The following is a 25,187-nucleotide window of genomic DNA, read 5'->3' as shown; positions in this document are numbered from 1 at the left end:
ACTCTGCTCAAAGGCACAATGTTTAATTTGATTGGAACTGTTCAGATTACCCTTAATGCACATCAACTGAAAATTAGCAGTTGATTGCTGCTAGCTGCTCATGTCACCTCTGTTTTTTCAGGGAGTCTATTCTTTATGATTTCTGTAATACACATTACTCACAGAACAGATCAGGTGAATTCTTCTGTGTGTGTCAAACCTATTGTGGGTATGTTTGTAAGCATTTGGTTGCTTGGTTACTTGTGAGATTTGCACTTTTAATGACTTAATTTTCATCCATGATTCATGAGCCCGTGTTGTGAAACAAATTGGCTGCAGAGCTGCTGTGTTTCTCTGTGCTCTCACCTGCTCAGGACTATTAGCTGGCTGAAGCCTCCGGCTGCAGGCTGTAGAGTTTGGCTGGGTCCTGATTGTCACATACGTCAGTTCTGGACACAGAATTCACATTCAGACACATGCTACCAATCACACCAGCGTTAAAGGCGGCCACAGCACCGTCACCAGATTCATCCCCAGCAGCAGCAGCAGCAGCAGCAGTGGCAGTCACAGCAACAAGGGGGCAGCGGTGGAGCAGAGAGACGCAGCAGTGAGGGAAAGCAAATCAGTGACGTTAGAGTAATTGTTCTTAAAACACAGCGGGGATCAGTGCATGCGGCAGAGCCAATTTCTTTAACATACCATTTGTCCATAACTGACAATCATCAAACACACTAAAGGCATTTAGTTAATGACTTGGAACTCTGCCATTAATTCTGAACATGACAGCTATTAAAAGTAAATATTTCAGACACTGATTTCAGCTGTTGTTAGAGGTTTTTCTACTAAGCCAGCAAACAGCAGCAGGTGTTGTGCATTAAGCAAAGACAGTGTGCCGCTCTTACCTGTTGTCATTGATATCTGTGGTGTTTCCTGTGGACAGAAAGAGGTGCATGAGGAGGCAGGCAGGTGCACAGTGCACACAGTGGGGTTGGTGACGTGTCAATTAGGGGAGAAGTGGGTTTGTCACAGACATATATGGGTTTAACTGAAACAGCACAAAGCCATTGGAGATAGATGGCTTTGGAACAAGCAGCTGCATAATGTGTCGGTTCTCACACACCAGGTCCTTAAACGTAAATGGCTGAACAGGGTGTTTGTCTGTGCATTTTAAAATGATCCATACGTGCATTTTATCTTCATCCAAATCTACTCGGTTAAGGGAAAGATCGAGTTTGTGGTCGTCGGATCAGGGTTAAACTACGGTCGATTAAGCTTAGAAAAAGATGGCGACTATGGTTAAAAAGAAAACAACTCTGCACCCTTTATAACCACCAACACCTCCTCCTGAAGAGAGTTCACAGCGGTAGAGAAAAATATGCGTCTACACATATACACAGGTAATTTCACGCCGTTTAAACAAATGCTGTTGTTATTCTGGAGAGGTTTTTATTTGAATGCATGCAGGAGGTTGCTTGTCAGGTAAATGTAAACATGGATGATTTTATACTGTTTGAACAAACAGTGTTTGAACAGCCATTTTTCTGACGCGGACAGGTTTTATCTCTATCTATTACAGTACGTCCAATAGAGTGAATAATACAGATAAGAAGCTTTAAAAGTAAGTCCTCCCACTCAGAGAGCTTCCTATCATAAAGAACAAGGGCAATTGTTCTTACAGGTAGACCTTTAGTACTGCAGAACGGCCCCTTACATGGACAAAAGGGACCTTACAGATGGCTTTTTTTGTAGTTCCTGGATCAAAATCACATTCTATGGAGTCACATTAAGTGCTCATAACTAACTCATGTTCCAGATATTTCAGTGCTGATGTCAAAGTCCTAATATTCCTAGCAGCTCCAGTATTACTACAAGTCTAATAGGTCGATGCTTTTCCTAAACTACTCTGATAAGTATTTAACTCACAAAATATCCACGCTTTTGTGCAACACAACATATTGACACACAGGCACATCAAGAAGTTTCAGCTGTTTGTCCAGCATTTGACTTTGTGCGTCTATCTTTTTTTGTGATTCACGGATTCATGATTCAATTTTACCTCAGCTTGATGAGATGGCTACAATCACTGACCTCATGTTTGACTGGATTATGAGGCTGTTCAATTACATCTCTTTTAAAAGAAACGGCTGTGACAGTTAGTCAAAAAAATCTTATCCTAACAGGAGCTGTCAAGGCTTCACCTCAACAGACTGAAACGATGGAAAAAGTCAAACGTTTGGGGTACATGCGAGCTTCGCAGAGCTTCTTGGCTTTCAGATTCACACTTCGCCATAAGCTCTTATTGAAATTCATGACACTGAGTAGAATTATATCCCCGGGTGAAAAGTAGTAGTGACGCACCAGAAGAAACATTTTCCACCAAGTTTGAGTTCAGAATATATTAGTGTACAAGTACTTTCATTCCAAAATGCCATATGTTTTGGGGGGAAAGTACTAAATAAAACATTGGAAACAAAATCAAATGGAATTAAATAAATCTAACTTATTCCATTTTCAACAGTGCAAATGAAGAGCTAATTTGCAGAGACAGATCAAATCAATTCTTAAAGGAGACATATTATGCTCATTTTATGGTTCATAATTTTATTTTGAGTTACTCACACTTTCCTCACACTGTCCAGTAGTGCAGCCCTGCCACCTCTGTCTGAAACACTCTGTTTTTAGCTCCTGTCTCTTTAAAGACCCCCCCTCCAAAATACCCAGTCTGTTCTGATTTGTCAGCTCACACACGCCTGATTCAACAACACGAACAACAACAGAGGAGCTGTGCTCAATCATTTCTCACGTGCCAAACTAGCTGCAAGGCATTACTTATGTAAATGTGTGATAGGGCGACGTAATGTGATGTCACAAAGTCACTGAATTAAAAGCAGGACTATGGACGAGGCGTTTCAGGAACAGTGTTTAGTGTGGGAGAGAGGAGCTTCTGTGGGTGCGGACTTTGACCTTTGAACTTTCACGATTTTTTACATGCAGCAGAACAAATGGAAAACAATGAAGAAAAGGAAAAAGAGGAAAAAGCACAATAGGTCTCCTTTAACATTCATAAACCATCAGCAGTTTTATGTATTTCCCTTGACACCGCTAAAAAAAAAATGAAAACTCAGCATCATGATTTGATATTTCCTGGAATGTACAGTAAAAACAAATATTTAGTCAAATAAATCAAAACAGAGGTAGGTGTTTTTGTAAATCAATCTCAAATCTCATCGAAACTGCTGTCAGTATTGAGTATTTTGACCATTTTTATACCAAAAAAGAGACAAATACTGCATCAGTGTTTCTCCCTCATTGTTTGAAAATAAACCTGCACTGCACCACATCAGTGATATTTAATAAAAGGCAGATGGCATCAAAGCAGATTGATATATTGCCTCTAGCACTCTTTCTGACTTTCTAACTGGTCTAACTCATCGGTAGATTAAAAACATTCTTAAAATGAAAAAAACAAATATCAGTTTGACTGATAATCCTTTGACAACATGGATAGAAAAAAACTAATAATTGATATCTCAGTAAAAAAAAAACTTAAACATCAGTTTGACTGATATTTCAGATCACAATAAAAAAAAAAACAGTATCATTATTTCGGAAAATACATTTAAAACAGAGATAACTGTTTTTGCACATGAACCATCAAGTATTTACATATCCCATTTGAACTGCTGTCAGTATTGAGTGTTTAGAGTATTTTCATTGCCAAAAAATGGCTAATATCAGTGTTTTTCCCTTCTGCAACTGCATCATGGGGAACCAGCTGGATTGAATTCTGTAAAAGGTTCACTGCACAGCATCAGTGATATTTAATAAAAGGCAGGTGCTGTCACAGCAAACTGATATATTGCCTCTAACACCTTTTCAGACTTGTATTGATACTCCTGGAGAATCGAAGAGGTGTGGTGTTGTTACACAACTCTACAACTGTCATCACTTGGTCACAGGCTGAGGTGTGCCTGTCCGGCTGGCTATCTGCCTGGCTGAGTAATGGGACTGCAAGCGTAATCTATCTCCTCCAGGCTCTGCTGCTGATGGGAGCAGACACACGCTCCCACACACAAACACGGAGATGCACAAAGACTTGAGTAGCTGCATTATCCAGTAATAACTAAGGGAATTCCCACTGTGATTTTTTAAAAATGATTGATGAATCATAAATATATGGACACTTTATCCACAGACTGTTGACCTATGCTGAAATGTTCCTCCTCGCTCATCAGTGCCTCAGTATTACGGTTAAGACTGCTGACTACGAACCCATTACAAGAAGAAGAAAAAACTAAAAGGAAACAGCCGGCAAAATTGTTATCATAGCAGCGGGTCAATCACTCCAAACTGGTTTAACAGCCACCCCTCTGTAAGGGTACATAAAACAACATTCAAACGCAATGGCTGCCATGATTGCAAAATGGCAGCCACTAAAAAAAACGGTGATAATGAGAAGTGAATTTAACCCCGCTGATCTAGATCATAATATTTCTCGTTATTTTAACAGGCGGCGTCAGAGCAGGGCTCACCATTTTCTGAATCGAGCATCTCTGCAGTGTTCATGGCTGCTTGGCTCGGCGCTTCAGCTGGAAGCCTGTGAACGGCAGAGAGAGATGTTTTATGTAAATGTACCTGTGGGATTTGTGTTTTTTAAATCTCGATCTTTAAGCCGACAGTGAGTTAAACAAAACAAAATAAAATAGCGGTAAACCAAATGCAAAGGGTTATTGTACCCGGAGGCTCACAGCCACAAAATAATAAATCAATGCTTAAAACACAATGCTTGATCAGGCACACTGAACTTTAAAATGCTTGGCTGTTTAAGCTTTCGTACAGTTAAAGTAAAAGACAAATTTGCTCTGCGCATGAAACTTTCTTATTGACCTCGGAAATCCACTTAACTGCACTGAACTGCCTTTTAAAGTGGTCATGGGCAGGTTCTGATCGTGACTACTGCAGTCAGTTGAAGCCTCCAGCAAAAGCGAGCAACTGGACCTTGAGTCATGATTATTTTTTGTGAAACTATTATTTCCAAAAGTCAAGAATTTGAGATGTGGGTAAAAAAGCACCAGAAAGAGCTGGTAATTGGACCTTGAGTCATGATTTCTTTTAGGTAAATAATTTGAGATGTAGATGAAATATTATATATTATATTCTTATACTACTACTTTAAGGTTTAGAAAATGAGATTTGGAAGAAAGCACGAGAAAAAGCTAGTAGGTGGATGTTTGGTTAAAAGTTGCTCATCATACTACCATCTCGGGGATCAAGAATGGAAGATATGGTTGAAAACATCTGAAAAAAAAGGAAAAAGCTAATAAGACCTTGAGTTAAGATTAAATACTACTCCTTGGAGGTTAATGAAGTTTGCTGTGGGTAAAAGCACCAGAAGAAGCTAGTAAGTGGACCTTGAGTTAAGAATAGTTTGTCAGACTCGATAGGTGGTTGAAAGCATCAGAAAAGTAAATAAGTGGATGTTGAGCTAAGAGTAGTCCAAACTATTACAATATCACCTGTAGTCAACTACTCGATGATGTAACTGGGTTTTACTCACATGTTGTCCGGAGTGTTGTTGTCGTGTGAGTCGGTGCTTTTGGAGTCGTGGTGTTTGGTGGGGCTGTTCTGGTTGGAGTCGGTCTCGGGTAGCCGGGGCTCACTCTCTGGTGTTGCAGGAGCATCAGGAGCGGCAGGAGATGCAGGAGTAGGAGCAGCAGGAGCAGCGGGAGCAGCAGCTTCCTGGCTGTTGCTGTTGTGGAAACTGGCTTTGCAGAAGGCAACGGGGTGATCGCTGAAGCCTCGGATGAAGAAGGGGTTGGTGGGAGAGCACATCGGGTAGTGGCCGGGACGGATGGGCTTGGCTGAAAGTGAGACAGGAACAGTATTGATCTATTGACTGATGTATTCATCCAGAAAAGACAAAAATACATTTTGCCCCCAATTGCTTAACTGACTTTAGTACAAAATAACTGAATTTTACTATGACTACAACGCACACAGCTGCTCTGTAAATGACTTGTCCTCTGTTCTCCTCCTTAAAAAAATCAGAAACCATATTTTTTTAAAGTTTGTATCAGGGCAGTAGCAGTGAAGAGAGGCCTATGGGATTTTTCGGTTGGATACTTTTAGCTTGCTCTAGCTGGTTTCTCCAGTCTTACAAAACCCCAGCTTTATTTGATAACTCGGACCCTGTGGTGGAAACACACAGAGCTCCTCTAAAGGTTCCTCATCCCTGGGAAAAGTTCTGCAGCCCAAATGTGGATCAATTTACTAACATAAACACACAACTTGTCCTGCACCATGGCTTGTTGACCAACCGAAACAAACACTCACTGGAAATATAATATATGATTTCGGGCTGCTCAGGTAATCCCACGAGCATGACGTAGAATTTGTGATAGATTGTTTTGCATTGATCCTTTTTTCCTGAAAGGTCCCTTTCTCCTTAAAAAGGCTTTTTATCACAATTTGCAGCGATTTACACGCATTCACCTCCTTCTTCTTGGCCCTATGTGAGCGGATTGTAACGTGACGTGAAAAATAAGTCATGGAGGACTCTGGACATTCCAAAGGTCGTGTGACTTATACCCGTTTTCGAGTAACTTGTGTCAGTTCAACAGCATCTATGGTTAGTTAAATGGAATCTGCTAAAATAAAAAAAACGCCCAGCCTCCAGTACAACACAGAGGTTTCCGCAGAGCCTCTTTAACAATGCTGATTGTTTCATTATGGCTTTTCCATTTCACTTCCACATTAATCTGCCAAGTTGTACACCGAAAACACTAAGTTTGGCTAACAGCAGTAGTACTCGTGAAGAAATGTAATTCCAAAAACACTAGTAAGGTGCCACTAGTTGCTATGCAACCGACAGACAGATGTTTGTGGGTATGCTTGTATACTGAGGACTGAAAGTTAACACTGTCTACAACGCAGGCATTTCATGTCAAGAAAATGTTCCTGAGGGCTGCGACCGGCCCCACGGAGCTGCACTTTGAGAAACTATGATTAATATGCTGGTGACTCACAACACACTGTCTGCCTATAACACGCAGGCTACAATGCAAGTTTGTTTACTTCGTGTCTCGTCCCCTACAGCACAACACTGGCACTCTGGCAGCATGTCAGCCGCTGTCAATCAAAACACAGACTCAGGCTCACCTCTCCAGACAGCTGAGATGACAAGGAACAGTTCTATTACTTCCCCAAAGACATTTTTTTCCTACTTAAAACAATGCAATCAAGACCATATTATTTTAATTACAAAAAGGGGGCGACTGAACGTGATATCTGGACGGACTTTATTATACACAACAACATCCCAGTTATTCTCTGGTGCTTTGGGTTGATCCTCAAATGAAAATCATTATTCTAGGGGCCCTTCTGAATCAATAGCTCATTCTCTCACAGCGGCACAGCTTCCATTTCTTTCACACAGAATATGAATGTCTAAGTGCAATTATCTCCTTTTGACACAGTGATGAAGTGAGTCTCGGTGATGAAAATGGATTACACTGCTTTTCTAATAAAATGTATTTCTCTCAGAAGAGTGAGCTCATTTTGTAAATCCGTACATGAGAAATATTCATGCCAATCATCAGTCAGAGTACATATATATATATGTTGGCTATTTATTCACTGTATATGTTTCATAATGTTAAGCTTTTTCTTCTGTTTATAAATATAGCCACAACTGATGGTATCAAACATATGTTGCCCTCAAACACGTCTATGTTTTCCACAGTGATGAAACGGTCTTTGGTATTTTTAGCTCTTGAATAAGGAATAAGATTAAGGCTGGAAACCTGTCTCACAGCTCGGCCATGCATGAGGAGGAGGTGTAGTGATATGTGCTGTTCTGGTAACAGGAGGGAAGGAGATGAAAGATGATTAAGCATGAGGGAAAAACAAATCCAACCATGGATGTTTCCTGTGAGCAAATCACACTGCAGAGACGTAAGAGAAAGAGACGGCTGCACCATTTTTGTCACGGTGAAATGCAGCATCAAACGTTGGCCAGGAAGCAGATGAAATGGTGTGGCCGGACAGACGAGAGTGTTAACATGTGTGGTCTTAACTGTGAAATGATGGAGAGGATTTACATTTTACATGGTTTTAATTTCAACAAAAGCTCCTATGCACCAATATATTGGCTGTATATTCGCCTTGTTGTGCTCCGTCTGATATGTGACACCACTGCTGTGCTGACACATTCAGGAGCTGTTGGCTCGTGTCATCCCTGCCATATGCTTGTACAAGGCTTTGTACTGAAAAATTCTTATAATTAAATAGGTAGTTGAATAGCAGGAAAAAGAGGCTATTGAAGCAGTTATAAAAAAAAGATTATAAGCAAAATTGTACAGTGCTGAGTGACTTTGAAACTAGTTATTAGCAGCTGTGGTTTCGTCAGGCTGGTAATGTTTTCAGTTTTTGTGTCTGCAAAAGTGCTGTAACTAAGGAGGTAGGAAATAGGAAAGGATGACATTTGCACCCTACATTACAACCCTGACCCACCTTTGTTATAAGCTGCAGATCATTGTATCCCAGTTCCAATCATTCCTGTCCACTTTAGTGCAGTTAGTACTGTTTTCACCCAGTTGAGAGAAGCAAAGGTCGAAGATTGCTGTGATCTTATATAATAATGTAGTCATTTTGATGGACTGGGTAATCCCATCGCAAGAAGGTCTCTAATTCTTTTCTAATGAAAATTCTTCTCCATCACTATTGGCATCGGCTATCAGGAACACATTGTTATTTTAAACACCGCTCTTGGTATCAGCCTAGAATTTCACAATCAGTTCATTCCTAAGAGCCTTTTACATGAATCTTAAGTATGTTGAGACAGTTTTCTTTATTCAAGATTTTCCCTCTAACGTTGCTGCGACCTTATTGTTTATATTCTGGAGAGATACACTGTTTAAACTGGGGGTCAGTGACTTAATTTTGACGGACATGTTTTAGTTGGCTGAGAAATGTGATAGCTACATTTACATGTAATAAAATAAACTGAATTTCAGCAGACTCATGTCAGCAAATTTTTCTGAGACATGTACTGTCCTTTGTTTAGTAAACGAAGAAGATAAATTAAGATTCACTGGTTCATGAATTTACCTAATTTGGAGAAATGAATTGGGGCTTTTTGCAGGTGTTGTGCTGCACATTAAATTACTGAAGTGACTGCATTGACTGTTTTGAGACTGTTTAATAGAAAAAAACATTATATAAAAATCAGACGGGAGGGGCTTGTAGACAACAGTTGTGCATATGATTTGATTGTGCACTGAATTATGAGAAAGCAATCAATGTCCTTAACATGGATGTAATAAAAAACACTGGGATATTGCATGTTAAAACCCACAGATCAAATGCTAATGGATGGATGCAATGGATCACTGCCTACCTACAGATTACTGGACCCTGCTTTGTTTCCAGCACTTTATCCGATTACGCAGCTCTTGTTCAAATGACACGTGCAGCCATGTAATGCAGCTTGTAGATCGCCGCTGGTGGCAGCTCACTTGTTTTTTAGAAACAAGCCGAATCTGTGAGCGAGGTGCATGTGTTACCTATCTGTGCAGCATGGGGCCGGCGGAACGGATTGCGAGTCCTCATCACATCTTTGATGCGCTCCACTTCCTGCTGGTAGCGGTGGCGGTCCTTCATGGCTCCCTCCTTCGCCTCCTTCAGGGCACCCTCCAGCGCCTTAACTCGCTCAGCTGTAGATCGAAGACGTTTCTCCAGCTTTGGAAGCTCGCAGCGAAGATCTGCATTGTCACGTACCAGCTGTCACACACACACACACACACACACACACTGAACATGTCAGTGACCTTGTGATATAACCTCCTATATAAAAGGGACATTGATGAGAAGCAGTATATAAAAATAGTTATATATATATTATATTTTCTCTAGACATTTATATTTTTTCTGTCAGGGAAAACCTTACACAGTACAGTTTATGAGGAACTTGAATCCCTTTATATTGCTACAGATACCATTTTTAAGACCTCGGTATGTTGTTTCCCTTTTTTACCATTGTGTTTTCTTTTCCTGCCCAGAAAAGTGAAACAACACTGAGTACAGTGAACAATGGGAGTAGGAAAGTGGCCACTAACCCTGTTGGTTTGAACTGGAACATTGTCTGTCAGTTAGAGCCAAATAGGTGCAGTGAGGTGGAACGGAGAAGAGTCAAGTGTGATCTGATGGGAAAAGACGACCTATACTGTCTTTTGTGTCCAGGAAACAAGCCTGACTACCACAAATTGAAGGTTTACCCCCCTGAAAAAGCTACATAGAGCAGTTTTTACAACTAGTGTACACCAGTGGGTGCCAGCACAGTAATGCTCATCATCCATACACGGTGTCCTTCACTTACATCTGTACAATGTAAAGCTAAAGTTTTGTAACAGTTGCTCCAGCATTTCGCAAGATTTGGTGTTTAAGCTATCAAACTAAATCAAACGAAGGTAACTGTTATTGATTAACTATTCGTGGACTCTTAATGTGAACTGGAGTTGGATTTGAGACCAACAAGTTAGTATTCATTCTTGAAGTCTTTTTGTCTTTTAAAACCAAAAGATGCAGCTGGTTATTGTCAGTAATCGAACATCTGAACATTGTACTGAAAGGTTTCCTCGTGCAAAGCCAAAATGAGCTCATTACTGCCCCCTAAGGCCGGAGAGTGGAAAACATACACTGGTAGTGGACAGTTGGTGAGGACCGCAGGTGTAAAGGGGGTTTTGTCCCCTAATTTTGTCCCCCGGTGGCCTTGTTAACTTTCCCACTTCCATTAAATAGCCCGAGTTTCTCTGCAGGACCACCAAGTCAGCATAACAAACCAACAAACCAGCAAACCAACCACACACTTATATCAATTTCAGTGCTGCATCTTCTCATAAAAACCAATTGAATGGTGCCCTTGACCTGAACTAATGAAGTGATTCCCTTCTTTTGATACATGTTACTTTATTGACATTAAAAGCTGTTGTAAGTGATGTTTTGGCTGACTTCCTGTCCGTTCTGTACTTGGCAACCCTCTCCCTCCTGCCTACTTCTCCACATGAACACAGAGCTGTAATCACCAGACAAAGCAGCAAACAGGAGGATCCTGCACTCTGTGCATCTGGGCAAACTGCTACGTGAGCAGGGGAAGGAGAGACACAGGTTACTGACCAAACACTGTTGCAGTGATTACTGTCAGAATATTTAACACTAATTTTAATAAAACATCTTTAACTTACAGCAGCTTTAACCCGCAAAACACCTCTTACAAATCTTGAGTTTTATCACTGATCACATAATAGTTCCATCTCTGCAAAGCACTGAAAAGCAGCTTAGGCGCAGTGACATCAGTTTAAAATAGTCAGCCCCATGGCACATAATGTAAATCACGACGATAGCTGCTTCGAGATGATAATCTTGGTGATAGATATACTCATGAGGCAAAATCAATGCAGAGATTTTCATCCATCTGTTATCTTTAACCGCTTAGCCTGTTGAGGGTCCAAGGGGGCTGAAGCCAATCCTAGCTGACAGTGTTCCAGATGCAGGGCGTACGGACAGGTCGCCAGTTCATCACAGGCTGAGCAAGGAGACAGTCAACCCTTTCTGCTCATATTCACACAATTTGAGTCGCCATTTAACCGAAACCTGCATGTAGCTGGACCCTGAGACTAAGCCAGAACGTCCAGAGGGAACCCAGACACTGGCAGATACATGCCAGCTCCGCCCAGAGATAAAAGAAAACTGCTGCACACAGCATGTTTCCTTTAAGTGGGGAAGGTAAACGTGAAAAATCCAATGACCGAGCAGCTTAAACACTGAGACTCTGCAGCTACGTGATCATGCAAACTAATCCACACCCTGCAGAGATACTGAGTAGACCTGAGGGTTTAGCAAACAGGGTGAAGTTATCTCACAAAGCAAAGCAGGCAAAGGATTGTGGGAATAACAATAGAAACCATCGGAGGCTTGGCAGCTGTAGTTTACTGTTTGGTGCAGAGTAATTCTGAAAGAAAAACAATAAATGGAGGATGGCTCTCCCACAGGAGGTAAGTGATGTTATAAGGGAACTCACGACAGCTGTGTGTGTGTGTGTGTGTGTGTGTGTGTGCGTGTGTGTGTGTGTGTGTGTGTGTGTGTGTGCGCGCTCGCAGATGGATGGATTGACAGGAAGACATTACGACATCTGTACAGGGAATGAGGAACTCATACATAGTCCCGGTGCACTGTCCACTGCCTGTCTTTGGGAGCCTTATCATTGGGAGTTTGCTGATTTATGACCATGACTTTCATCTTCCATTCCCACAGTATCAGCAGGTGGTGGATGGGATTGAGAATCCCAGCAGCAGCCACTTTAGGATTGGTTTTTCTGCCTGACATACTGCTGCAGTGCAGCTCTCACCAATCTGCCAGCCGGAGTATTTGTGCCAGTCTGCAGAACATTCAGCACATCAACACTTAGTCCACTGCTTCAGTCCATTTAGGAGTATTAAAGAAAGATGTGACGAGTGTGTGTGTTTTATGTCCAATCGTTTTGAACACAAGGTCGCTTCTGAGAGCTTGTTTGTCAAGCGGAGAGAGGGAAAAGACTCAGCGCGTTTGTGCACACATGCACGATGGATTCATTTGTGTTCATCGAATGTGTTTTATGTGTTTCTTCCATTCCCTGGTGCCAGAGGGGTTTAACACCTCCGGCTGCTCTGTTTTCAAGGAGACTTTAATGTGAAGTTGCTCTAGTGAGATGATTGATGGCGCTAGTGTTACTTTTGCCCATAGGAGAGCAGTGACAAACAGCGCACACGCTCTGTATTTTAATTTGGATTGCTCTCTTTGTCCTCCTCTCATATTCTACCAGGCAAAGACATTCCTGCGGCGCCACGACGCAGTGAGAATCAGGCTTCCAGACCCAGAGAAAACCAGATTATTTATCTTAATTTAAAAAAAAAAATGCTGTTTCCTTCTCTACAATTTATATCAGCTGCCGCTTACTGTTACCTGTTTGTGAACCTTTGTAAGCTGCTCCAGGTTGTTTTCAAGAAAGGAAATCTTCTGTTTCTGGGTGATATATCCCCCGCTATCATCAGGCTCCATCCCTGCATGCTGTCGAGAGAAACAGAAGAGGCCTTTTAGAAAACTTGGTAACGCATCATATTAAGGTCTTGGTAGTCACCATTAGTCATTAGGAATACATACAGTAAATACAGTGTTAATACTAACATCATAAACATGTTTATTGTTGGATTGTAAGACATTTATAGGTGCTTGATTATAGTTCATAGACTGCTTAAAGGCTAAGCTCAGTACAGATATTGTTTTGTGTCGTCCGCAAAACTTTTCTGGAGCTTCACACGTGAAACACAAAAACACAACTGAAGATAAAATGTGAAATGGTTCCATACTGCTCTTCCAGTGTAACCCAAGTCTCCGGAAGCCCCAACATCCCAAATCAATTGATCATTTATACCCTTTTTAAAGCCAAATTTTCCCACTTTAGCTGCCAATCTAAAAACCTTCCTTTGCACTCCGTCTGAAGTGGGTGCGCCATCTTGACAGGGTGTAAGTAATGTCTTTTCAAATCAAATTGGGATCTAGGGGCTTCCAGAGGTTTGGATTATGCCAGACGAACTGTATGAAGGCATTTTATTTGTTTTATTTAATTGGTTGTTATAAGACTATGGAATTTAATCAGACTTTCCATCAGCATGGGGGTGAGTAGATAGTGACTGAATGTTTATTTATAGGTTAGGTTTAGGATAAGTTACTTAGACATGCTTATAAATGCCTTGTAGTCTAACTATAAACATGTTTGAGACTGGAAAAGCAACAGGAAATCAGAGGCTGTTGTCAGAGACCACAACATCTCAGAAGAAGCTGTTGCAGCTGATCCAGGCTACAGAGCACCAGACCACAACGGGACGAGGAGAGGCGGACTCTGTGTTTATAACACTGATGCTTGGTGCTCACAGTCGAAGTGCATGGACAGTTTCCCCAGATGTCGAACATTTGATGTGAAGTTGTTGAACATATTATCATCACCATCTTGTTGCTGCTGTTTATATTTTCCTCAATGCAGATTCAAAAGATGCACAAGTTTGATATGTATATTTGTATATAAACTAATAAATTACCTTGAACCTTGTTTATGATGCTATCGTCAACATTTGCAGTCTTGTTAACACAAAACACTGTTAATAAACACCTAAAATTACCTATTACCTAACAAATTAATGATATACCAAGAATACAAAGCGTTTTAAAAGACATTGTCATCACAAACACTATTTCCACGCAATCTGGCTAAGAAAGTGCATTTCGCGTCCATCTTACTTTTCTGACTCGAGTCGTGAGGTCTTGAACAAAAAGCTTGCGGAGGTTGTGCAGGGTGTGCAGCTCACGAGCCTTCAGTGAAGAGGAGAGACGGAGAGAGAAAATGGTGCAGTTACAGCGGTTCCACAGTATTTAGTGGATCAGTGGCCTCTGAGGGAGACAATTGAATCGTGAAAGAAAATGATGACTTACAACAGTCTCCTCCAGCCCTTTGAGGTCCTGTTTTGACTGTTCGTGCCGCTCGTGGAGAAATCTATGGATACATCAATAAAGTCAGGCAGGCAGACATAAAATCTAAACTGAGATAACACATTCATGCAAGAATAATTCATGAAAAAGAACAAACGCAACATGGGCCGGCTGCCCCACTCGTGGGCTGTTACCCATCTGCCAATCTGATGCAATTCGCTGCAAAGGTCAGTCCAAAAAAGAGCCTATTAGCAGACAGCTGCTACCTTATCCCAAAACTCCATCATGGAAATGAAAGATTTGCATACAAAGAGACCAGGAGAGAAAGAGGGGGGGTTTAAAGGGTTAACACTGAGGTAATTTTAGCCTCTAAATGTATAAGTGTATACTCCACACAGAGAGAGAGACACACATGCTGTAAGTAAAACGACAGTCAGACGCGTAGAGCGAGGGGAAAATATATAGACAAAAGGAAGAAAAATGACAGAGACGAATGGGAGACGTGAATCAAAAGAGGCAGCTCGCCTTCAGGCCTCCATATGGTGAAGTGTTTGAAAGCCGGCCAGGACAGTAAAACAAGAGACTCACGTCAGTTCCTCCAGCTGCCGGCTCTTGTGATGCTCTTGGCTCCTGAGACACTCATAGTCACAGTGGAGTTGCTCCAACTCGAGCTGCTGCTTCTGGTTACAACTGAAACGAAAACAGGTTCAAAATATTCTCACTGAAATAAACACTTTGTTTTTCAAGTCAAAGAGTTCAATAAGTATGTAAAACAATGAATACAATCTGGTCAGCTTGAAGGTGACTTTTTAAACTCCCATGACCTTAATATTGATTCAACTTCTGTTACTCAGAGTCTGTTACAGTTGCAACAATTAGTCAATTAATCAATTAGTTGATCGAAAGAAAATCAAAGGCCAACTACTCTGAAAATCAGTTTAGTGTCTCAGTCATTTTTCAAGCAAAAGTCTCAAACATTTGCTCATCCCAGTTTCCCAGGTTTTGGACTGTTGGTTGGACCAAAGAAGCAATTTAGAAGACCTTGGACTTGAATTAGCATTTCTGACATTTTTTTGACATTTAGACTAAACAAGTGTAATGATTTCTTTTTTCTGGTTACTTGTTTCCTGTTTTATTCAGCAGATTAAATCCTGGTGTGTCATGTTTTATTTTCTACCTCCCGTCGTTCCCCTTACTCTTTGTTGGTTCGTCTGCATCTCTGTCTGTGCCTGTTCCCCCGGTCCTCGTGTGTCCTTCGTGTTCCTGCTTTGTTCTCCATGGCTTCTGATTCGTCTTCAGTTTTGTATTTCTCGTTATTTTTTTCCCTTGACCCTCCCTTGCCTGCCTTTTTGTTGTTTGCTTTTTGGATTTTGGACTTCAGCTCATCAGTCAAGCTCACTTTTTATTATGTCTTCCTGCCTGCCTCTGTGTCTGCCACCATTAATGCGTACATCAGCTGGTCACATCCGATAGCACTGCAATTCACCTGCTTTTTTTGCCAAACGTCTTTCTGCATACTTTAAAAAAAAAAAAAAGATTCTCTCTGTGCCTTAAGATCATTCATGCTGCCGATTTGCACACACCCGATCTACCTCCCCATCTCCACCCAGTCTTCAAAGATTCACCAGATTCATCATTTCATCGGCCTATCAGTCTTGGATGAGTCATCAGCCACCACGACTGTCTGGAATCCATAGGTTGATTTTCCTTGCTGGGCAGACGGAGTCTAAGCACCAAGGACTTTCTAATAAGACCCAATTATCACATATCATCTGCTGGGATAAATATTATCTTCACAGCATACGCTTGTCTCTCCTGATTGAAAACGAGATGTTACAGGACAGCAGGGTTAGAAAAATGCCATTTAACAGGATTAAATGTTGTATAGTGACAGGGGTTTTTTGGTTTGTTTTTCCTTAGAGTAGCCCGATAATCACCTCACTGTCACATGAGCAGAATAATGTTTTTTCCCCCTGACTACAAGGTCCAAAGCGCCAGCTCAGCCAGTGGCGTGCACAGACTTTTAAAGTGCCGGTAGCAAAAATGATGAAGAGGCACCATCTCTGCATGCATAGTAGAGATTTATTTAAGAGCCGCACTAGTAAGACAGGTATTTTGGCTGATGACAGGGGTAGCTGAGTGGCTCAAGGTGAAACTGAAGCATGAAAGTGTCCCATTAAGGTGCACATACGAGCAGAATTTGGCAAAAAGCTGCACACTTCTACTACCACCGAGCTGCTCCTGCTCCTTAAATTTAAACCATTTTAGAGATTTTGATGTCTTTGATTCTTGGCAGAACATTTATGACATGCACCCACTTTTCCTGCTCCGCTTCAACAATCAGAGGAGGGCCACTGTGCTCCGATTTCAGATGTTTTCTACCTCACTGACATCCATCCATCCATTTTTAAAGCTCCTTATCCAAATCAGGCTACGCCAGCAGGACAAGCAGAGCAGCCCCAAATGTCTTTTCATTCATAATTCTCTGCAGCTGCTCCCTGGGTGTTACCAGACACTCCCAGACCAGCTGGGATGTGTACTTTAGTCCCTCAAGCTGCTCTCTGCTTCAAGACAGTCATGCCTGGCACAGAAAATCTTCAAAACGAGGCCCCCGAGGAGTGCGTCTTTTATAGGAACCCAAACTAGCCCAGTGGCTCCTCGGGCCAGGGCTTAAGAGCATCTTGACTCTGAAAATCCTCCCGCGCTGGAGATTCGCCACCATGTCAGCCAAACACACTTACTGATTGCAGACCCTCTTGCAGCCAGAGCAGGGCTTAAGCTTTTTAGAGAATTCAACGACTGAGACCATGTATCCACACTTCTTCTAAGGGGATAATTGAATTTCAGATTTGAGCGCACGGACATCTTTTCCATGACATCTTTTTCATACTTTGGTGCATTGCTTTAAAATACAACTGTACCCTTCTGTTTGTACTTCTACATCAGTTAAGAGTGGACTCCTGATCAAGAAACTCGGACTTAGTTAGTGTGTTAGAGAAAGGGAAGAATCACAATGAAGCACTGACTCAGTCAAGTCGTCGATGATCTTCTGCTTCTCATTGATCTCGTCTCGCAGGCGGCCAAGCTGTTTGCTGTGCGCCTCACGGTGCGACTCCATCTGCTGCTCCAGAGCCCTCTGAGGTACGGGCAACAAGAGGGGGTGACAGACATACATGTATAATGAGCGAGAGGCAAGAGAAGGTAGCAAGAGGGGGCAACAAAGGGGAAACAAAATGACTAAATAACAAGGGAGGGTACGATTACACACATCGGTGCACATGTGGACATAGAGGGCCTCGTGGGCATTTAGCTCATACAGTAGACACAGCAGACTGCAGAGGACAAAGTGGGACATATGCACATGCTGAGATGCAAAAATACACTTGTGAACGTGTGAACAAATACAGGCAGTTAAAAACAAATACTTGCAGCTGTACATAAAACTGTGCTGCATGTTTACTGTGAGGCTGGTTTATCAGCTGGGCAAAGGATGCAACATCCTCAGCCCCCCCCCCCCGACCTCCAGACCTCCAAAACATACTTCAAACACTGTTAATATTCCACATAATTTTGTGCTTTATCTGTATTCTTTCCTAAAGAAAGTTGTGTTTCATCTAATTACCACAACATATCTGACACACAGTCAACCCCAGGCCTGGCAGTATTCCAGTATGCTTGTTTTCCCCAGACCTCTGTGCAAACTATAATGAAGCTGCCGTCTTTAGTATGCTGCGTGCACTGTGTGTGATGGGAAAGTGGAGGTAACAGATGCCTAATAGCAAATGAGTGCAGTTTGTGCTGCAACAACTCCTCGAAAGTAATTTATCCAAGAGAAATAAAGCAAAACATTTGCAGTTTTCAGCATCTCAAATATGATCATTTGCTGCTTTTATTAAATGTAAATTGACTAACTTTGGATTTTTATTTACCATAAGACATTTGAAGTGATAACCAACAACAACAACAAAAAGTTTTGTGAAATACACTTATTTGCATTCTTGCCAAGAGCTAGATGAAAAAAATGATACCACACTCATGTCTGTATAATAATATCTAGAAAGGGCCAGCAGCCAATTAGTTTACTTTGGCATAAACAGTCAAGAAACTGCCTACCAGCCCCTCTGAAGCTCACTCATTAACATTTTATATCTTGCTTGCTTAATCCATACAAAAATCATTGCATAAAAAAGGTGTAATTCCATTTTAAGGGTTGTTATATGTCATACAGTTTCTAAGCTGGCACCAGTTGCTAGGAAACTGGTGGAAACTCCAGGAAGTTAATCCCCCCCTCCCGGTAATAAACAGTGAGCCCCCAGGAAGAGTTCAGCGCTCTGAGGCCAATTTGACATAGTGGGCAAACCGTGCGCTTACAACGTCTTGTGACTCACTGGGGGCCCAAAAACACAATTTCCCTTTTTTTTTGAGCATCACAAACCCAGAAAAATGACTCACTTCACTATCAGAAGGAGGGCTTGACCAGAAAATTGGCCACTTGGTTGGTGTAAGTCTCTAGTGTTCACGCTTGTTATGGACCCTGTTATAACCCTATGAGACACACAATGCAGAAGCTAAATGGAAGCACTATTACTATAAAACTATTTTGACCTCATGCACAACTGAGCAGCTTTCATAGAAACTTTGCTGTATCCAGATGAACTCAATGTAAAACAGCAGACTGTAATTTTCAGATTACATCGTTGTTACCTTTTGACAGAGTCAGGCTCGCAGTTTCAGGTTTCTATGCTAACCTAAGCTAAGTTGCTGCTAATTCAAGCTTCACATATATATCATACAGACATGAGAGTGTTTATCATTTACTCTCAAGAAAATGTGAAATGAGGGTATTTCCACAAATCTCTATTCCTTAAATCGATAAATCATAATTAAAAAAATAATAAGTTTGCTGCAGTGCTGGTTTATATGCAGAAAGACTTGCATGCATGATCACACTCGTTGCAGTCACACCTACAAATATATCACAACCACACACACACACACACACACACACACACACACACACACAAACCTAAGGGCAGCTCAGTGCTGATGTCATGTGATAAAAAGTCCGTATACTAAGTTGCTCTCACTGTAGCCATTGTTACCTTAATAACACAGGAATCCTGGACAGACGTGTGATTCTCCCCTGCAGTCACCTTTGACATGCTCTCTGAAACACACACACACACACACACACACACACACACACACACACACACACACACACACACACAGATTTAGTAGAAAAGACAGAACGTGAGTAACAGTGACAGAATCCACGACAGAGAGAGAAAAGAGGAGCGGAAGAAGAAAATCAGGCAGACAAAAGAGTATAAACACACTGATGTAGAACGAGGTGACAGTGACCTGACTTTGACAGCACAGCAGCACTGCCGCTCGATGTTGACAGTGAGGTCAGCGCGATATAAGTCGTGCCTTGGGTGTAATAATGTCTATTATTGAAAGTGGCAGCTATTGTGTCACGCTGGTCTGATCTGTTTTTAACACACTGCCGGCCCTCGTGTCTGATGATGAAATTACAGAGCTCTCCCCTTCAAACAAGACTGTGTGATCGACACGACCTGCAGCGCTTTGTATTTATCTACTTCTGTAATGACTCGAAGACCGCCTAGCTTGGGTGTGGAGTGCGGCCGCAATTGATTTACCCACCTTTAAATCCACCGTTTATTTAATGCAGTTCAGCGGGACTCCTCAGGAAAGAATGACTTACATTGCCTTTGGCCTGACTTATGAATTGTGTCAGTGTCCTGGGAGTATCTGCAGTTTGCTGGACCTCGCACAAATTTAAAAAGTACCATTAATCTATTTGTGCTGCTGCTGTGAAATATTTAAGAGCCCAAGCTGTTCATCTGTGTTTACTGTTGTTTTTCTTTTTCTTGACAGGATAGAAAGGCCTCTGGCACGGACTGAAACTTTCACTGAAGCCAATAAAATAGTTTGAAGTGAGGAGGCCGTTCCTCTCAATTTGGGTTTGGTGGAGGTGAAATTCAGTGACAGGCTGGTTTTCGTTTATATATTTATTCTTATTCTAGGCATGATTTTGTGTGACTGTCAGAACATTAACCTTATGTTTGACTTTGACATCTCAAGTCTGCAATTAAGCAGGATTTATGATGCAATCTAACTATTGTCCTTAACTGCTCGGGGTATAATAATGTCACACAGCACTCAGAACATCATTATTTATTTTTCTGAAACAAGGGCTTCAGTTGGACTAATTTTCTGCTCGTGACCCGCAGTATTTTTGCATTTATTGGACAAAGATTTTTTTTTGACGACTGTTTGAACGTGTTGATTGGATTTGCTCTTGCAGCCTTGTGTTTTGCCAGATTTATCAACTATAAATCTGTTGTTTTGCTCGCCTGACCATATTGATGTTTTCCCCTCCTTCACCTTGGCGATTGCATAAATGTTAAATTCTCTGCTCCTGGTTTGTCATTTCGATCACGTAGGTAAAATATCTCAACCTGAGCCTGGGGCGAAGACTTTTATTACAAATACAGAACCTGTACATTTTATATGTACTGCCCTGACCGTGTTTATGCATTATTGATCCATGAACCTCGGGTTGTGTTAGATCACTAGATTTCAGCCAAAATGCTTGATTCATGTACTGTTACAAATGTGCTGCATGGTCAACCTGACTGTGTATTTCCAGAAATTCAAAGTACTTTTCAGCAGCACGATGAGATAATACATCAGTTGCTACGATCTTCTAGAGCGGGCCTCTTCAGCTACTTTTATACAAGGGGCCCGACTTTTACATTAAAGTCTTTATAGGAATGCATTCGACCCGTGGGCCACCAGTAGAATAGGTCTGGTCTAAGCTGTATGGATGGCACTGTCGGTCAGCGGGTCCAACACTTTGGTCCAGACTGAAATATCTCAACAACTTTTAGATGAAATAAAAGCAGACATTCAATGCTCCCCTCAGGAAGAGAGTGTAATAACTGGTGACTGCTTCACTTTTCATCTCGCAACTTCATCACCTCAAAAATGTAATTCATCCAGTTGTTTGGTTTACGAAAACAATTACTACAAAACTAAAGACGCAGCCACCGTCCTCTAGCTGTAGGCTAACTTGTGTTTAGTGCTAATTAGTACAATTTTGCATGTTTGCATGCTAAACCAAAAAGAAGAAAACATTAACCATACCTGCTTAAAATCAGCATATTAGCATTGTCATTGTGAGCATGTTAGCATGACATAACAGTTATTTCTCATGTACTTTCTGTTTAGCGTCACTTAGCAAATGTTAGCATAGTAACGCACAAAGAACTAAGACGGAGTATCTGGTAAACACAAGCCGTTAGTTCGTCATTGAGAGCAGCTTAAAATACTTTCATTAGCATTTAGCTCAGAGCACCACTATGCTAAAGTGAAACAGAACCACTACACAGGCCGTAGACGTTAAGTCTTATTTGTTGACAAGTTTTTTCTTCTTTGTGTTTAACTGGAGTCCTATTTTGAGAAAGCAACTGTCTTAATTGCTTTGTGAGGTTCATGATATAAATGTGCATTAGTCTACCTCGAGCTTGGAGTTTGGCCAGCTCCTCGCTCAGACAGTCGTAGCTGTCCTCCAGCTGTCTCTTCTTCAGCTCCACGTTCTGCATGTAGTCTGTTAGAGAGCGGATCTTTGCCTCATGCTGAAAGTCAGAACACAGCGTCTCAGATGCAGAAAGTATACTGATGAGCAAAGACCTCTACCCGAGACAACAACAAGAACAAAATGTACTTTACACTCACTGTGGAAATTGATTTGTTACAGGCTATATTGAATGTTTTAGTTCCAGAGGGAATTTCATTAAAACTACCAAAGATGGTAAAACTCACAACACAATGCACACAATGCTAAAAGCTACTGATGCCAAAAATGTGTTACTGCCACCAAGAGCTGATTGACGTTTCAAGCACACGGCTTCATCAGAGTAAATTAACATCAGACAAAAGCTGCATAAGTATTTGTGATGTTAATTACGCTGATGAGAAGGCATCTGCTCGAAACGTCACTTATTTGTTTGTTGTGATAGTATTTTGGAACAAGGAGGTTTCAGTAACTGTTGTCCTGATTTTTCCACATCAATACCAAAGTACTAAAAAAAATAAATTCCCACACCAGATGTTTCCAGATGTTTCCTCCATACCTGTGAAACAAGGAGGTGACACGAGGACAGCTCTCTGCCCGTCTCCTCCATCTTGCGGTGACACTCCATCTGGAGGCTTTCCAGGTGGCGGCAGCGTTTCACCATGGACTTCACCTCTGACTTTATTTTACTGATGTAGAGGCGAGCCACTGTGAACTCCTCCTCGATCACACCAGTGATCTCCATGGGCTGGAGATAAATGAGGCAGAGGGGAGGAGTGAGAGAGAGAGAGAGAGAGAGAGAGAGAGAGAGCGGCGAAGACGTCTGGTTGAGATTGAGCGGGGATGATTTAAAGACCGTTGGGAAGGTAAAGAGGGAGGGAGCCATCCTGGTAACTCTTTTCTGCCATTTTGGACGCACATCTATTAAGTTAACGGCATCATTTAGCGGACCCGGTGACTCAGATGCCCTGAAATGAACTGAGGAGGATGAACTATATGTCTACATATCAGAATTAAGCTAAATATTACATGCAAGATATATCAGCAGATGTTCCTCGAACATCCGCAGATGCTATTCATAAAGCTTAGTGGTCAAGGGAAACATATAATTCTGACTATATTAAATAATGTATGCTGGGAAATCTACTTTAAATGGTCATCAATATGCCTAAATTTCCACAGATGCCAAATATGTCGAGCTGAATTAGACAGAAACTTGTATAAAATGATGCAGACGACATTTTAAATGTTCCACTCTGTCTTCGGTTTTTATATTTCACAGTGTGATGAAGCTTTAGCGAAGCTTTCTCGGTGCACCCATCAGATGAGCTCGACAGTCCCGTCAGCAGCACCACCTGTCATGTTTCAAATGTGTTCCTTTGAATGGATTTCAAGCTGGAGTGGCTTTTATACACTTAAATCCTTTATCCATTACTTTCGGTGACTTCTCGCTCTACATTCGATCACAACAATCCCAGCCTTGAGCGTAGGTTATTGTGACATAGGGGTATACTATGGAGGTTTTTCCTAAAAAAATAAATAAAAACTATTTATAGAGTCATACCTCTCAAACATCACTTACGAGCCACTAGAAGTGTGTGGCAGTGTCTGTATCTGCAGCAGAGTGTGTCGAGGGCGACATGTTTCTGTTTGAGGGAGTAGTGTTCGAGCTCGACCCAAACTCAACAACAAGCGTTTGTTTTTTAAGTCCGAACCCGACTCGAGCCTGACGCAGTGAATGTAAGCTGAAGCAGTGAGTTTGTGTTATCCTGTCACCTAGTTGTTACCAGGGCTACAGCTTGTCTGTTTACCCTGATTACAGACATTTACAGCCTAGATGACCGTGAAAAGGCATTGCTCTAGATATATGATCAAAAGAATCTATACATGTATTTTATATCTGTGGTTCTGCACGTATTCATACAGAACTGAAGTGACATCCAGGCAGTAACTGCTGCAGTACATTGATGTGACTGAATGCAGCCTGAACCTTGAAAACCATAAAAAAAAAAAATTCTTGACCCGACAGGTCCCAACAGGTCAGGCTCTACCTATATCTTTTATAATTTTCTTTGTATTTTGCTGTGTTCGGGCTGTTTCTGAGTGTCAGCCGAGAACAAAATGTAGCAAACAGGATACGTCACTGTCTATATCCGTCTCCTGCGCTCTCAGTCTGCCATAAAGAGCAGCACGTCTGTTTGACAGAGTGCAAAGGACAAATACACACTGGAGCAGAGTAGAGAGGCAAACTGCTCACAAGATGAAGCCTGCACTTAGGTCGAAATCACACAAAACCTGCATCTTCATCCCGTCCATGTTTGTGAGTTATGTTTAGATACTCTCTCCCTTGAGGACATTTACCTTAAGTGGCAAATTACATTTTTTGTAACGTGAATGATAATTGATGAAAGTAGTAAACACAGTAGATGATGGAACATGAGCCACAGCATTTCAATGAAATTACTTGATAATTTGTAAATCATTTTCTGTTCTTCAATTAACACACATTTTTATCGCCTCGCCTGATTTTTGTTACTGTCACCCCTCATAGGAGAGGAGTCGCTTTAAATGGCGTTAGAAACAGCAGCTGACACATCCTGCACAGTTTGCCTTTAATAATGAATTTCGTAGAGATGTCAGCAGTAACCTAGTATTATTTCAAGCATCTGCAACGTGGTAACTCAGTCATAAGTAAATTTGATGGGATAGTGTGATTATTTTTATGGAAATTGCATCAATTGTGCCAAAATAGTTGTGATTTGGATTGAAGGGGAATGTGGGGATTTAAATATTTAGGTAGAGAAGTTATGAAAATATGAAAAATGTCTCACATTTCATCACCGACATCACGTGTTTTGTATCAGTTTTGTCAAAGACACAATATCCAAAATTGAATTATCTGTCCGACTCACCAGCCTGATGTCTCTGTTTCCGACGATGGTGCTAAACTCACTCAGGTCCCTCATCAGCCCGTTGAGAATCTCTGCGATGCGTTTCCTCTGGTGGCTGCTCACTTCCTGGATACGGGACAGCTCCGCCTCCATAGCCATGAGGTGAGCCTGCAGGAGGAGAGGACAAGGGGAGACAA

At 41.6% G+C, this 25,187-nt stretch overlaps 1 protein-coding gene across 2 annotated transcripts in view; it reads right to left on the bottom strand.

Moving 5' to 3' along the window:
• The window catches only part of kif5ab (kinesin family member 5A, b), a 76,847-nt gene that overhangs the window by 6,411 nt on the left and 45,249 nt on the right, over window positions 1-25,187 (bottom strand). Inside the window, exons 15-28 of one of the 2 annotated variants that reach the window (XM_030420315.1) lie at window positions 25,012-25,158; window positions 22,659-22,847; window positions 22,043-22,160; window positions 19,599-19,663; window positions 17,523-17,632; window positions 15,085-15,186; window positions 14,500-14,560; window positions 14,308-14,379; window positions 12,976-13,080; window positions 9,543-9,759; window positions 5,537-5,840; window positions 4,512-4,576; window positions 882-909; window positions 346-458 (exon numbers count right to left, since the gene is read on the bottom strand). In XM_030420315.1, the coding sequence (XP_030276175.1) occupies window positions 359-458; window positions 882-909; window positions 4,512-4,576; window positions 5,537-5,840; window positions 9,543-9,759; window positions 12,976-13,080; window positions 14,308-14,379; window positions 14,500-14,560; window positions 15,085-15,186; window positions 17,523-17,632; window positions 19,599-19,663; window positions 22,043-22,160; window positions 22,659-22,847; window positions 25,012-25,158 (1,683 nt within the window). In that variant the 3' untranslated portion in view covers window positions 346-358. The remainder of the gene's footprint in view (window positions 1-345; window positions 459-881; window positions 910-4,511; window positions 4,577-5,536; window positions 5,841-9,542; window positions 9,760-12,975; window positions 13,081-14,307; window positions 14,380-14,499; window positions 14,561-15,084; window positions 15,187-17,522; window positions 17,633-19,598; window positions 19,664-22,042; window positions 22,161-22,658; window positions 22,848-25,011; window positions 25,159-25,187) is intronic. The other variant, XM_030420316.1, reaches the window with a different exon arrangement.

The sequence above is a fragment of the Sparus aurata genome, chromosome 6 (genome assembly GCF_900880675.1).
Source record: "Sparus aurata chromosome 6, fSpaAur1.1, whole genome shotgun sequence".
In the NCBI taxonomy this organism is placed as follows: domain Eukaryota; kingdom Metazoa; phylum Chordata; class Actinopteri; order Spariformes; family Sparidae; genus Sparus; species Sparus aurata.
The sequence above is the reverse complement of the archived record's forward strand: the minus strand, read 5'-3'. Positions and strand labels throughout refer to the sequence as shown.